This window comes from Halictus rubicundus, unplaced genomic scaffold (genome assembly GCF_050948215.1).
Source record: "Halictus rubicundus isolate RS-2024b unplaced genomic scaffold, iyHalRubi1_principal scaffold0045, whole genome shotgun sequence".
In the NCBI taxonomy this organism is placed as follows: Eukaryota; Metazoa; Arthropoda; class Insecta; order Hymenoptera; family Halictidae; genus Halictus; species Halictus rubicundus.
Window position 1 is genome coordinate 1,074,324 of NW_027488586.1, and position 13,715 is coordinate 1,088,038.

General features: G+C 47.8%; 1 protein-coding gene across 1 annotated transcript; it reads right to left on the reverse strand.

Moving 5' to 3' along the window:
• Window positions 1–1,418: 1,418 nt before the first annotated feature.
• On the reverse strand, window positions 1,419–8,433 carry LOC143363391 (uncharacterized). Its single transcript, XM_076803989.1, has 3 exons — window positions 3,390–8,433; window positions 1,605–1,664; window positions 1,419–1,549 (listed from the first exon to the last, which is right to left on the reverse strand). Exons 1-3 carry the CDS (start codon window positions 8,431–8,433, stop codon window positions 1,419–1,421), a joined length of 5,235 nt encoding a protein of 1,744 aa, XP_076660104.1.
• Window positions 8,434–13,715: the final 5,282 nt, after the last annotated feature.

Below are 13,715 nucleotides of genomic sequence, written 5' to 3' on the forward strand. Positions count from 1 at the left end.
GTGCCGACGCATTGTACCAAGTAGCAAGTAAGAAATAAACGAATACTTCGCCGAATCTCGTCCACTCATTCGCGGCTCAGGAACCCCGGACGGCCGACTGAGCCGGCACACTCTCCCACACCGCTGATCGTTACAAAACGGTTCATTTTCTACTAAAGGAAAAGGTAGTGGTTTTTAAAATCTATTTTGCCAAAGCAAGGGTATTTAAAAACGAACTCGAACATTTAAAAGGAATTTTTATCCGATAATTATAATTCCATGTCGAAGGAGCGACCAAGTTGTTGCGATGATGATTGCGAGAATGCTTCGGTCCTACCGCTCTCTTTCTTTCCCATACGCTGTCCTTCTTTGCGTCCGAAACTTTAATCGTTACACAAGTAATTATTATCGGTATCATATTATATTTGGTATCATTTTCATTTTGCAGAAAAATACCACGAATATTTTGGTGATAGTCCCATAAAAAATACAATGAAAAATAAAGAAATTTTCTTACTAGATTAGTAGTGGTCTCCTGGTCCAACACCGATACACCCAACCCGTGTCACGTTAACACTTCTCGGCGGCGGCGGCGGCGGTTCTCGAGCTTCGTGGCCTCTCACGGGTCATACCCCACGGTAGCAGGGATAATTCCGCGACGGCTAACTCGCGAATATTTTACCGCAATCCCTCTAGAAGCAGAATTTATTAGAAGCGATTTCCTTAGAGCCTCGTCACACGGAGGCAATAGAATCGCGTTTCACGTGTCGCAAACGTATCGTGATACGTTCGATATGTACAGTGGAGAATCAAATGTTCTTTCATTGATTATATTTTCGTGTATCTCATACGCGTGAACGTAACTCGCGATCCGTGTGTCTTCGTGTAAAAGACTACTTGCTTCGAGCAACTACTTACTACACGATTGCGTCGACATCCTTTTAATATGATGATACTGCTACCGTTACTGCTACACGATAATAATAAACTGCACAGCGTGCAGCGTACACCACTTCATACAATTTAAATGCGATCACAATTCGACTGAAATTCTGCAAGATTTACTTTAACTTGATTGATGATACCACGACGTGTCATTAACGGGCACTCAAAGAGGAATGGTCGAAAATCGCTCGAGCTGTTGCGAACCAGCCTATAAGAGACTGCAGACTGGGTATAGTGGCAGAACATCACTTAGCCACTGGGCACAAGATTATGTTGGAGGAAACGAAGTTGGTATCCCGATGAAAGGAATAGTTTCCACGCAAATATAGGGAATCCATTGAGATCCTTAAACACCCTGACAACATCAACAGGGACGCAGGATACCAACTCAACCCCATCTGGCACTCCCTCCTCCCATTTTTCAATTGTCCAGCTGAACAATTAAAAACTATTGGTGAGCACCGTTCCGGAACATTGACCAGCCCTACATAAACTCAGTTTTCCTTGACACTCGCCAGTATCAGAGTGTCTTCACCACTGATGAAGCCAGCTGCAATGATGGCGAAACTTGGGAACAAATTCCTTTTGGACACGGCTCTCTCCCGAAAGCCACTAATCATGTGTACTGTTAGGGATTCTCGAATGTTGATTATCGGGAGGTAAGCGTCGAGGATTCTCACTCCTCTTCCCTGACCTTGCCTTACTAATGCAACCCTTTCCCTTGTCTATAGCTTTCGATTCTGTGGGACCGATTATGCTGTCTTTACCCTATAGAATCTTGTGTGGTTAGTCCGTAAAATTGTTTCTTTAAGACAAAACAAAGGTTAGATTATAAAAAGAGATATACCGAGTCGGCGGAGCCGACGCGGCGCAAAGTCGCCGCGAAGCAGCCCTTCCTTTCCAATATCTTATGCCTACTTAGTAAACTATTTCTCTCTCTTTTTATGTCCACTTTGGTACTCTGGTACACACTATTTTAACGGATAAAATAAATAAAATATGAAGCTAAGAAATATTAAAATAAAAATAAAAAACTGTACACCACTCCTTGGCTATTCCACTATTATTAAGTTTTAACTAATTTTTCGGTTGTTCTTTCCACTATGACTTCACTTTATTTCATTCTCTACTACCTATCAACTTCTATTCACTCACTTAGAAAAACCTTCCTATACCGTCTTAACACAAGCTTGTTTCGAAACGATCTCACCCTAACCCTAACCTTTTTTTTTAGTTCGTTCATTTGTCCGCATCAATTGTCCGCATCAATTGTCCGCAGTAAATATTCCTATTTGTTATTAGTAATACTAATAATGTTGAAAATCTGTCAATAACGGGCGAACTTCATATCTAAATTCAAATCGGTCCGCTGTTTCCGAAATCGTCGCCACCGCTATTACGCGTCGTTTTTCAGGACAACCAAAGAGGTTGCTCGTTCACTTGTCGCCGATTTCTTTTGTACCTTGTTCATTATGTATAATTGAAGAGATCGCACACGTACTATGTAAAACTTTTTCCTTATATATTATTGTTATATTCATAAGCCGTTCTTAGAACAATAAAGTATTAAGTTAAGTGTGTTCAAATACATTCGTGAGTGGCTTCAATTAAATTACCAAAAAATAATAATAATTATAATAATATTATTAATTATAATAATCAATACAATCGCTCTTCTCTTAATAACCGCACGCTTGTTCCCTATGTACTACCCTCGCATTACTATAACCTATTTCACACTCTCTCTTTAATAATTCTCTAAAACCCTTGTTAAAGGATGCAGTAGGAATCGTGGAGGGAGTTAAGAAACTTCGTTGTGAGCACTGTGGTGTTCTAAATATATCGTCTATTTTCTTCCAAACTTGCGTGAGTCACTTATAAACTAATACCGTCACCAACTTAAGACTATGAATAAAACAAAGTAAGAAAACTATAACTAAGCTAAGCGCGGAAACCCGAAGAAGCGCAATGAGTTTCCTTTTGCGAAGAGAAAAACAGCAAGGCTCAAGCGAAGCGATGCGTATTAGACAGAGCAGTTCAAAAGACTAATTATAACGACTTATCGGGAGTCGGTTGCGCTGAAGATGGTGGGGAGAGGTGACGAGAGGCTCGGTGGTCTAGCGCCTTGTTGTGTTTGGGCATTCCCGTCACCTCTCTTGCCCCTGGCCCGGACTTGGGTCTCGTGCCGCCGCGGAGCTCGCGTGATCCGAAACATCCCGCCCGCCTTTGTTGATCGAGGCGACGCATCAACAAAATTATGTGCCGAGCTGATGGCTCAGCTGTCATCGGTCGAGATACGGGGGGAAAGGGACAAATTTTAGCGACCGGCCGTGTGAGTGTTGCCGTCGCTGTGCGCACCGTTACAACTCGGACAAGTCCGTCCGATCCGGCGTGTACTTGTTCGACCCTCCCTAACGGCCATCGTGTGGGTGGAGTAGCCTCGTTGAGGATAAGGCACAAGTCACCAGGCTTGAGATTGGGTTTCTCCTTCGTCCACTTGGTCCTGTGCTGTAAGGTCTGCAGGTACTCGAAAGACCAGCGATTCCAAAAATGGTCCCGCTGCTGTTGGAGAAGTTGCCAGCGAGTAAGCCGGGACGATCGGACATCCGACAGCGATGGTTCCGGGATGGCCGTTAAGGGGGAACCTATGAGGAAGTGGGCTGGGGTCAAGGCGGAGAGATCGGTAGGCTCGTCGCTGAGGGGGGTGAGGGATCGAGAATTTAGGCAAGCCTCGATTTGAGCGAGCAGCGTTGACATCTCCTCAAAAGTGAGGAGAGTCTCCCCGATTACGCGGCGTAGGTGGTACTTCACCGCCTTGACCGCAGCCTCCCAGATGCCTCCGAAGTGAGGTGCAGAAGGAGGGTTAAACACCCAGCGAGTGCCTGCTTCCGCTAGAGCTCGCAGAGTTTTTCGCGTCTCTGCGTTGGCAGCGTGGAACATTCGCCTTAATTCCTTGTCGGCCCCAACGAAGGTCGTGCCGCAATCGCTACGTAGGGAAGAACAGAGTCCGCGGCGCGAAACAAAGCGACGATAAGCGGCGAGGAAGGCTTCTGACGAGTAGTCGGAAACTAGCTCTAGATGTACCGCACGCGTTGCAAGGCAGACAAACACGGCGATATAGGACTTGCGTGTCCTAGTCCCACGTCCAGGGGAAATTTTCGTGTGAAAGGGCCCCGCATAGTCGACGCCAGAATTGTAGAAGGGACGCGCGGGTGTGACGCGCGAAGCGGGGAGATCGCTCATTTTTTGTTCAGCCGCTTTCGTGCGCCATCTCCAGCATTTTAGGCATCCGTGGATGTGTTTCCGCACTGCTTGGCGACCGCGCGGGATCCAGTACCTGCGACGCAAATTGTGCAGCGTAAGCTGTGTTCCGCCATGCAACAATTTCTCATGGAAGTAGACGATGAGTAGCGCGGTCACCTTGCTTTTTTCGGGCAGGATAATCGGGTGCTTCTCATCGTAATCCAGGAGAGAGTGTTTTAAACGCCCGCCGACACGCAAAATTCCGCGCTCATCCAGGAACAGGTTGAGGCGGACGAGGGGTCCCCGGAGAGGGGAGCGCGACTTCTCTAAACCCGAAATCTCTGCTGCGAAGAAACGCCGCTGCTCGCATTGAACGATAACAAGTCGAGCGTTGTCCAATTCAGCGGTCCGTAGAAAGCTGTCCTTGACGGTAGAAGTTCCTCGCGCGCAGTTGAGGAAACGCAAGCACCACGCAACCGACCGCAGGAGGCGCGTGAAGGACGAGTACCGAAAGAGTAAGTCGGTAGTTGGCGCGGAGGACTGCGACGCGACGGTAGTATTAAGGACGGTTTTTTCAGCGCGTCTTTCTTCCTCCGTGTCCAGAACGGTCGCATCGTGTCCTTTAAATTCAGTGATCGAGGTGGAGAGGAAGGACGGCCCCTGCCACCAGAGCGAATTGTTAGCCAGAGTGTCCCCGTTTAAGCCCCGAGAAGCGGGATCGGCAGGGTTTTCCTTTGAGCGGATGTGATACCATACGTCACCGGGGAAGAGGTTTTGAATCTCCGCGACCCTGTTAGCAACAAATGTCTTCCATTTGGAGGGTCGACCCTGAAGCCAGCCGAGAACTATTTTCGAGTCTGACCAGAGGTATATTTTAGCGTCATGCAACGATAAGGCGTTTAGTGTACGTTTGACTAGCCGCGGAAGAAGCACGGCGGCGCACAATTCAAGCCGAGGAAGAGATACCTGTTGGAGGGGGGCGACTTTTGTTTTGGCGATGACTAGCCTCACGAGTGGCTTCGCGGTGTTCGGAAATGAGCGAAGGTAAACAACGCCGGCATACGCCTTTTCCGAAGCGTCGGCAAACCCATGTATTTCTATCGCGTGATTACTACCCATCCCCACCCAGCGAGGCATCTTGACAGCCGAAATCCCCGCGAGACTGTGCGAATAGGTCGCCCAATATTTAGCATGCGCGGGGGGCAGGGGGTCGTCCCAATCGAGTCTCAAGAGCCAGAGCGTCTGGAGAAATATTTTTGCTGTAACCGTGACCGGCGCCAAAAAACCGAGAGGATCGTAGACCGAAGCCATCTCCTTCAAAACCTGTCGCTTAGTGATCATTGCCTGAGTGTCACGCGGTTTCAGATTGAAGAGAAAGAAGTCTCCCGCGGGCTGCCACTTTAGTCCCAGTAAAGAAAGGATGCTCTCGAATGGGCGTTCCCCCGAGGAAGCGACGTGTTCCGCTGAGAGGTGGTCAAGCAACCTTGAGTCATTGGAGGTCCATTTCCTCAGGGTGAAGCCGCCCGCCTTGAGTGTTGCAATTAATTGTCCCTGGATTGCCAGAGCCTCATCGATAGTCGAGGCTCCGGAGAGCACATCGTCCATGTAAACGTCGGACTGTAAACAGGCGGCAGCCAGCGGAAAACGACCCCCCTCGTCGAGACTGAGTTGTCGTAGTGTACGCATAGCCAGGTAGGGAGCGCAAGCTAGACCGTACGTGACCGTCCGGAGTCGATACTCGCCCACCTGGTCGCCTGAATCGCGGCGCCACAGGATGCGTTGGGCGTCGCGATCCTCCTCAGCAAGCCAGATTTGCCGATACATCTTCTCCATATCGGCGGCGAAAACTATAGCGTGGCAACGCCAACGGAGCAGAAGGTCAGGAATCTCCGGCAACAAGTTGGGGCCAGAATGTAGAATGTCATTCAGCGAGACACCGGTTGTCGTCTTACTAGAGCCATTGAACACGACGCGTAGCTTGGTCGTGGTGCTTGACTCTCGCCAGACGCCGTGATGCGGAAGATAGAAAATTTTGGAGTTTTCTCTAATCCCGGTAGCGATTTCCATATGATTTAGCTGGAGATACTCATCTAGAAAGGAGCGGTATTTCTCGGCAAGGTCCTCGGCATTTAAGAAACGTCTCTCAAGTTTGGAAAGCATCGCGGCGGCTGTACGTCGAGAGTCACCTAGCACCGAGAGAGCACGCTTAAACGGAAGCCGGACGATGTATCGACCCGTACGGTCACGCGTGTGAGTACGGGCGAAGTGATTTTCGCACTCGTCTTCGTCAGCGGTCAACTCACTAGAGGAGGGGGGAGCGACTACTTCCTCCAAGGACCAGAATTTTTGCAGCAGGGTGCTGATATCATCGTCGACTGCACAATGCAGGACGATCCGACGAGGGTTTGAAGGAGAAGATTCCGACTCTCCCGGCGGTCCGGTCACAATCCAGCCCAGGGTGGTAGCTTGGGCGATAGGAGCGCCCGCCGCGCCCGTCCGCAGACCTTCGCGAAGAATTAACGCGTAGACATCGGCTCCAAGCAAAAGCTCGATGGGTTGTCGCGAAGTGATTTCCGGGTCCGCCATTTCCAGGTTCGCGAGGTGAGGCCATGCATTAGGACAGGCAGTGGTAGGTGGCTCGTAAGACGATAGCCGCGGGAGAATGACAGCGTCTACCGAGTATGAGACCGTGTGGTCTAATCGCGATGACACGGTCAAATTCACTCTCCCTCGAGGTCGACTTCGCATCGAATCGACTCCCTCCAGCGGTATATTAAAAGGTTTGCGAGATAATTTGTATCGTTGCACGATGCTTTCCCCGATCAAGCAGACTTCGGAACAAGGGTCGATTAAAGCGCGGACAAAGATTCTTTCGCCCGGATAGACCTCTATCCCCACGATCGCGGTAGCTAGAATGAGGGTTTGGTTCATCCGCGTACAATTTACTATTTTAGCGATAGGATTGGACACGGAGGATGACGCTTCGGCATTGTACTCAGAGGGAGTACTCCCGTGAGGAATATGAAGGGCAGTATGATGTTTGCCCACGCAGGTTTGGCAACGCTTATTCGATTTACAATCGCGTACGTGGTGATTAGATAGACAGTTGAAGCAGAGATCGTGTTCTGTTACCAATTTCCTCCTCTCCGGGGGTGTGCAGCTTTTAAACGAGGGACAGAAAAGGACAAAGTGATCCTTGCGGCAGAGACGGCATCGCGAGTTTCCGGGTGTTCCCGTCACGGCGTGCACCTTCGGCCGGCGAGATGTCCCGCGAGGAGCTGCAGGTGGAGTGGGGGCCCGTCTTCCAGCAGTTGGAGTGGGGGGCCTTCCGTCGTCAGATGGAACAGTAAGGTGCGATGAAGCGGCGGTGGTGAGCAAGTTGCAAGAGGGTAGCGAGGATACGGTCAAAGACCGCAAGCGTGCCCTCAGGAAGTCCAGTAATCGGGAAAAGGTCGGCATCTCATCTTCTCCCTCCAGCGTTGTCTCCCAGCTAAGCCTTGTCTCACTGTCCAGGCGTTGGACGGTAATGTAATTGAGCCAATCGCTCCAGTGTTCGACGGGGCGTTTTAACGCAGCTAGAGCTTCCACGGCGTTCTGAGTTCCATGCAACAGGGTTTTGAGCTCAGAAGCCGATGCAGTCCTCATGCCTGGAAGGGACAACAGTACGCCAAGTTGAGCGTTGACTAGCATGGCGACGTTGTCATATTCCCTTTCGAGCAGCTTCCATGCGCGAGGAAAGTCGTCGTCGGTGATGGGAATGTGACGCAGGCTATCGGCAGGTTCCCCGATAATGCTCGTCTTTAGGTAGTGAAGGCGCTCGACGTCGGTCAGTTGTTGGTTGTTAATAACCAACGACCGAAAGAGGTCCCGGAAGCTGGTCCACCTTGTGTAGTCGCCGTCGAAAGGTTCGATGACGATTTTCGGCATCGATGCTCGTTTCGGTTGTGGAGGGGCGGCAGCAGCTCCCGGTTGAACCGTGGTTCTTCCCAGCATCTTCTTTAGTCCGGCCTTTTGCGATATATAGGCCTCTTCAGCTACGTCGAATTGGTTATCGACGAGATAGCGGGATTTCAGAAGCTCGTCGTCCGCTTTGGCGCGGATCTTGTCGTCGTTGTTGGTGAACTCCAGCCAGTAGGACTCCAGCAATTCGAGTCTTGCCTCGACTGTATCCCGATTAATATTGTCGGCTCCCTTCTTTTTTAGGTTCTCGATCATGCGAGAGATCCTTGCCGCCAACGTCTCCTGCTTTTTAAGAACGGCATCCATGGTGGGTTTAAAATGGCAGTTGGCTGAAGCACAGCGCGTTCCGGACAAAGTCAAACCGTCAAAGTCAAAGTCTTACGGGGTCGAACAACACACACAGCACTAGCGACCGTTAAATTCAAACGGCGCACCTCCACGACACGTTTTCCACGTTTCACACGAGGATCCGGCTCGAAGGACCACTAATTTATGTTAAAGGATGCAGTAGGAATCGTGGAGGGAGTTAAGAAACTTCGTTGTGAGCACTGTGGTGTTCTAAATATATCGTCTATTTTCTTCCAAACTTGCGTGAGTCACTTATAAACTAATACCGTCACCAACTTAAGACTATGAATAAAACAAAGTAAGAAAACTATAACTAAGCTAAGCGCGGAAACCCGAAGAAGCGCAATGAGTTTCCTTTTGCGAAGAGAAAAACAGCAAGGCTCAAGCGAAGCGATGCGTATTAGACAGAGCAGTTCAAAAGACTAATTATAACGACTTATCGGGAGTCGGTTGCGCTGAAGATGGTGGGGAGAGGTGACGAGAGGCTCGGTGGTCTAGCGCCTTGTTGTGTTTGGGCATTCCCGTCACCTCTCTTGCCCCTGGCCCGGACTTGGGTCTCGTGCCGCCGCGGAGCTCGCGTGATCCGAAACAACCCTGTTTAATCTTTTACGAAACCTTAGTTATTATATTACCCTATATTAAATTTACTTTGACTTACTATTTCTTATTACTAATTGTTTGAGATTGGCGCGCGGACGCCATAATGCCTCACCGTGCTCAACCGCGCGACTGCCAATCACAGAATGTTCCGCAACACACGCGAGAACACCGACAAACAGCGTCTGTTATCGAGGCTCGCGCGGGCAAAAACCCTCAAGCGTGATTCGCGGAAAACAGGCTCGATCCTTCTGGAATGTTCTCGAAGAAAAACCGGAAACATCTGCGCGTGACGAACTTCCCGAAGGATCGAGGTAATAAAACCGAGAGAGAACCGTTACTCGCTCTCTTTCTGAAAAGCCGAGTCAGCTGTGCGTTACGCAATAAGAAACAAAATTCGAAATCAGTGCTTATCAGTCGTTTATTATATTTCTTCAACCGTTGAGACAAACTGAAACTTTACAGTGAGAAAATACAGTTAATTTATTGCAAATCTGCCTTCCATTCAATTCATTCATACAGTCCGCTTTCTCCACTTTCACTCACCATACTTTCATATCATTCCAAATACACACTCCTTCACAATCCTTTAATTTTCCTCGCGAGTTTAGTTGCATTCTTCTTAGTTTCCCGCAAACCTTTCCAAGCAGGGAAAGATACGAAACACTAATCCTTAATTTCTTTATATTAAATTTAAATCTAACTGAAAATTATCTAGGATATCGATGTAACTCTATAAATGTTCCTATCTCTTATGCTCTCGAAGACTTTTAATATTTTCGTCTTTGTCCGGTACTTTGTTAGCTATTCCTTGTGTATTACCGGCCCACTTACTTTGAGCGGCCATGTTTACTACTTTCTAGGCGCCCGAATTCCTTTCTATCGACGCGTGTTGTATACCCGTCCTTGTCGCTCCCGTTGGAACGGCGCACAGTGCGGACAAATCGCCTGTTTTCGGCAGTTCTCATAGTTCGGTTATTAATGCATATATAGAGGAAATTTTTTAACAAAAAAAAATTTTAGAAAAAAAATTTATTTTTAAAAACTAACAAGGTTAGAACAAAATTAATAATAAACGAACCATATGTAAAATTAACAATAATAAACTTAAACAAATTATAATACTAGTTGTGACGGGTGTCCGTCGTGGTGGAGGGAGTGCCGACTCAGCCGGCTGCCAGGGGTCGGTAGCGCCTCGAGGAGGAATAAATGGTAGTCGTTTTCTGGTAGAATACTCGTGTTTATTGTCCGTATTCTCTCTATGTACACCTCGCGGCCGCGACGGGAGGCTGTGCTCGGCCGTGGTCTCGGCGCGCTCGCTGGGAGTGGGGCGGTGGAAGGCGCGGTGTTAGGCGGGGAAGTCGCGGGCCTTAGCTATACCCGTTACATAGTGAATAAAATGAATAAACTCAACAAAATGCTATCCGAGCATGCTGCAGCTGCTTCGCTATCCGAGTACTCAGTACTTTTATTGCGACTCAAAGTCATTGACTCTCGTGATCGTGCACATTTCGATCTATCCTTACATTCTTATTACTTTTTCAATAGTTACAAAACATGTAGTAAAAACAAATTAAAAATACGTAAAAATGATTGATATATAATTATTGCAAAATTGTATTATGCATAAAAATGGTTATTATATGATTATTATTAACAATTTCCATCCTAATACGCATGTTTTGCAAAAGAAATTTATTTCATATCGTGATATACACGAATATTGGACTTTCCCAGTAAATTCCCCACTGTAACTGTGGCGAACAAATGGCAAAATTTTTTACAACCAAATTTGTTTACAAATGTATACTTATTGTTAATTATTCACAGAAAATGAAATTTAACAATATAAGTAATACATTTAAAAAGAAAATAACAAATTTTCCACGATAGATCCTAAAGGAAAGGTATGGACACTTCTTAAAAAGTTTATAAAATTGAGAGTCGCAAAAAGTCGCAGACAAAACTATGAAATTCTTAAACTATAATAAGTAATGTATCCGAATATGCATGAATCTCAGGATATATTTTGCCGTTTTTGTTTTATGTTAATTTGAAGTTTTATATGCAATTAAAAAATTAAACCACCGTTGAAAATTTGTACAAAAAATAAAGCTAGTTTATTAAATGTATAAAGAATGCATATTCCTTGGTAAGAACTTTCCATTACACAGAATTATTATTGCACACTCATTTACAGTTAATATAACATTTTTCGATTTTTGGCACTTTAGAGAGTGCCTCCATGGCCAAATTTTTTTACAAAAATCTAAATTTGGTTACTAATGCATATGCAATGGTAATTAGTCACAAAAAATTAAATTTAACAATAAAATTAATAAGTTGAAAAAAAAATTATTTTTATGCATAAAAAAAATTGTCGCTGGATAGCGACAGCCCGGGCCAGGATTCTACGCGGAGGGAATGCGGGACGTTTCCCGCGGCGGAAAGGTTTCTCACGAGAAAGCGTACACGGGTATGGGCTTCGAATTAACATTTATTTCACCCGGCTGTTACAGAAGGCTGCCGGGCACGCCCGGCAGCAATGGAAACGAAGCCCGCGCGGTTTTACAAAAATATGCGACAGGTAGACGGTCGCTCGCGCTTAGTACAGCCGGATCTACTTTTCTACGCGTCGAACTCGGTCGCGGGCGCGATGTACGGCACCTATTATCGACAATTAACCGGTCGAGAAGCGACTGGGTTCCGATGGGATACGCGGCAGCAAATTCTAAACGACTGTGGCCGTCGGAAGCAGTCGGAAACGGCGATACGGCATCCGTCGCGTCGCCCCACCGTAGGACATCTCTAGGTTGGCCACATTCACGAAAAAATCGGCAACGAGACGAGTCCCCCGTGAATCCGCGACTCCGCGTTACAATCCCGGCGACGTACAACCGTCTCGCGACGGTCACGCGGCCCCCAGCTGTCCGGCCGGATTCACGTTCAATCAACACGCCCGTTAACCGACCGACGGCCTCTACCCTACGCGATCCTATTCTATTCGCGATTGACGGCGAACGAGGTATCGTCTTTACGCGACTCGAAGTCCGACCGATTCACGAAAACGCTAACCGAGCCAACGCAAACATAATATTATTACGAAAGCCTGATCGGCACTTACCACTCGGCAACGCGGTATTTCAGCTGCTTCGTTCTCTCGCTGATCGACAGCTTCCCTTAGGCGCGTGTCCCGGCAGCAGCAGATACTCAAAAATACTAGATCTCTTAAGCAATCGTAAACGGACTATCCCGGACTAGATTCGGCGACACAGTGCCCTAGTTTACGAAGGCTCGCTAACGCGGAAGCGAGACGTCCCCCACTTTCCTAATTTTTCCTGCTCCCGTGCGATGCTCGGACCTATCGCTAGCTTTCGCGCGGCAGGGCCGCGCCCGGCTAATTCGCTTGAGATGGCCCGCGATGATTGGCCAATTCCCGCGGAGGAAGACATGGAGCCGTTCCGTCGACGGACCCTTGCAGCTTTCCGGGGCGAGGCGGCGACGAGGCTGAGATGATGTTTTTCTCAGGTCCGTACTTCCTCGGCGGCGCCTCCAGGTTGACAAACCAGAACTCGGTGTTTTCCTCGTTATTTTCCTGCGGGGTGTCCCTCGTAGCCGTCCCCTGAGCGCACCTCCTGGAATTTTTCGCGCTCCTGGGAGAAGGAAAAAGGTCCGGGTCCCCCTGGGACCCGGCTTCGGACCTACAACTTCTCGTCGCGCCAAGTGGCGCGGCGTTTAAAAACGCGTTACTCTCCAATCTGGGTTTTCGGACGGTCCCAGGGAGAGCGATCGCGACAGCCGTTATCGCGGCGGTGCTGCCAAAGGGCGTCCCGGTCTCTTGGTTTTTATTCGGAGGGACGTAGGCAAATCTGCCACGTCACAATGTTTAAACATTCGGCCTCAGTTTTACCCTATACGTTTATGTACCGCTTCGCCCGCGGTTGGAAATAACCCGGATATACCTATAAACACAATGTACTCCTAATACCGCGTGAGTGTTGTAGAATAATGATATCTTTAACTAATAATACTACTACTGCTAATTATGATAATATAAAGTACAAACCTAAGAAATTTGTAAACCACTATGAAATATAAAATATATGTAGTATGACACATACAAATATAAGATAAATACCAAAATGAATACAACACAATATAATATACTTGTAAAATAAACCAGAAGTGCCACAGTGCTATATACATGGTGTCCCACGTAACGGTTTTCACGATTTTTTAAGTACTTGCGATAATCTGACAAAAAATATTTTCAACAAAAGTTGATAAGTTTTTGTTTGGGATTGGCTGCGCGTGGCGTCAGATCTCGAACGCGAGATCCACCGCGCCGCCCCGCTATTGGCAGGTGCTATTGTCGCCGCGAGATCGACGGTCGATCGACGAGGAGTCGTGCCATAGGCTGTCACCGCCGGATCGATTATCGACGTCGCTATTAGAATTCTAATTGGCCCGGGTTCAAATTCCGCCAAATCATCATTCCGGCGGTGATAGAAAACCGCTCGCGACTCGTCGACGATCAGATCGTTAGTTCATCTCTCAACGTCAACATCGCTAAATAGTTCTCTCAAATCGTTAAATAGTAGCTCAGACGTCGCGCGTCGTGGGACCGGTCTAGCTACCTCAAT

Coding starts and splice junctions, on each gene's coding strand:
- LOC143363391 (XM_076803989.1), bottom strand. CDS start 8,433: ATGGATGCCGTTCTTAAAAAGCAGGAGACGTTGGCGGCAAGGATCTCT. Junction 1,665..3,389: donor GAAACCCAATCTCAAGCCTG/GTGACTTGTGCC, acceptor TCGGTCCCACAG/AATCGAAAGCTATAGACAAG. Junction 1,550..1,604: donor GGCAAGGTCAGGGAAGAGGA/GTGAGAATCCTC, acceptor AATCCCTAACAG/TACACATGATTAGTGGCTTT.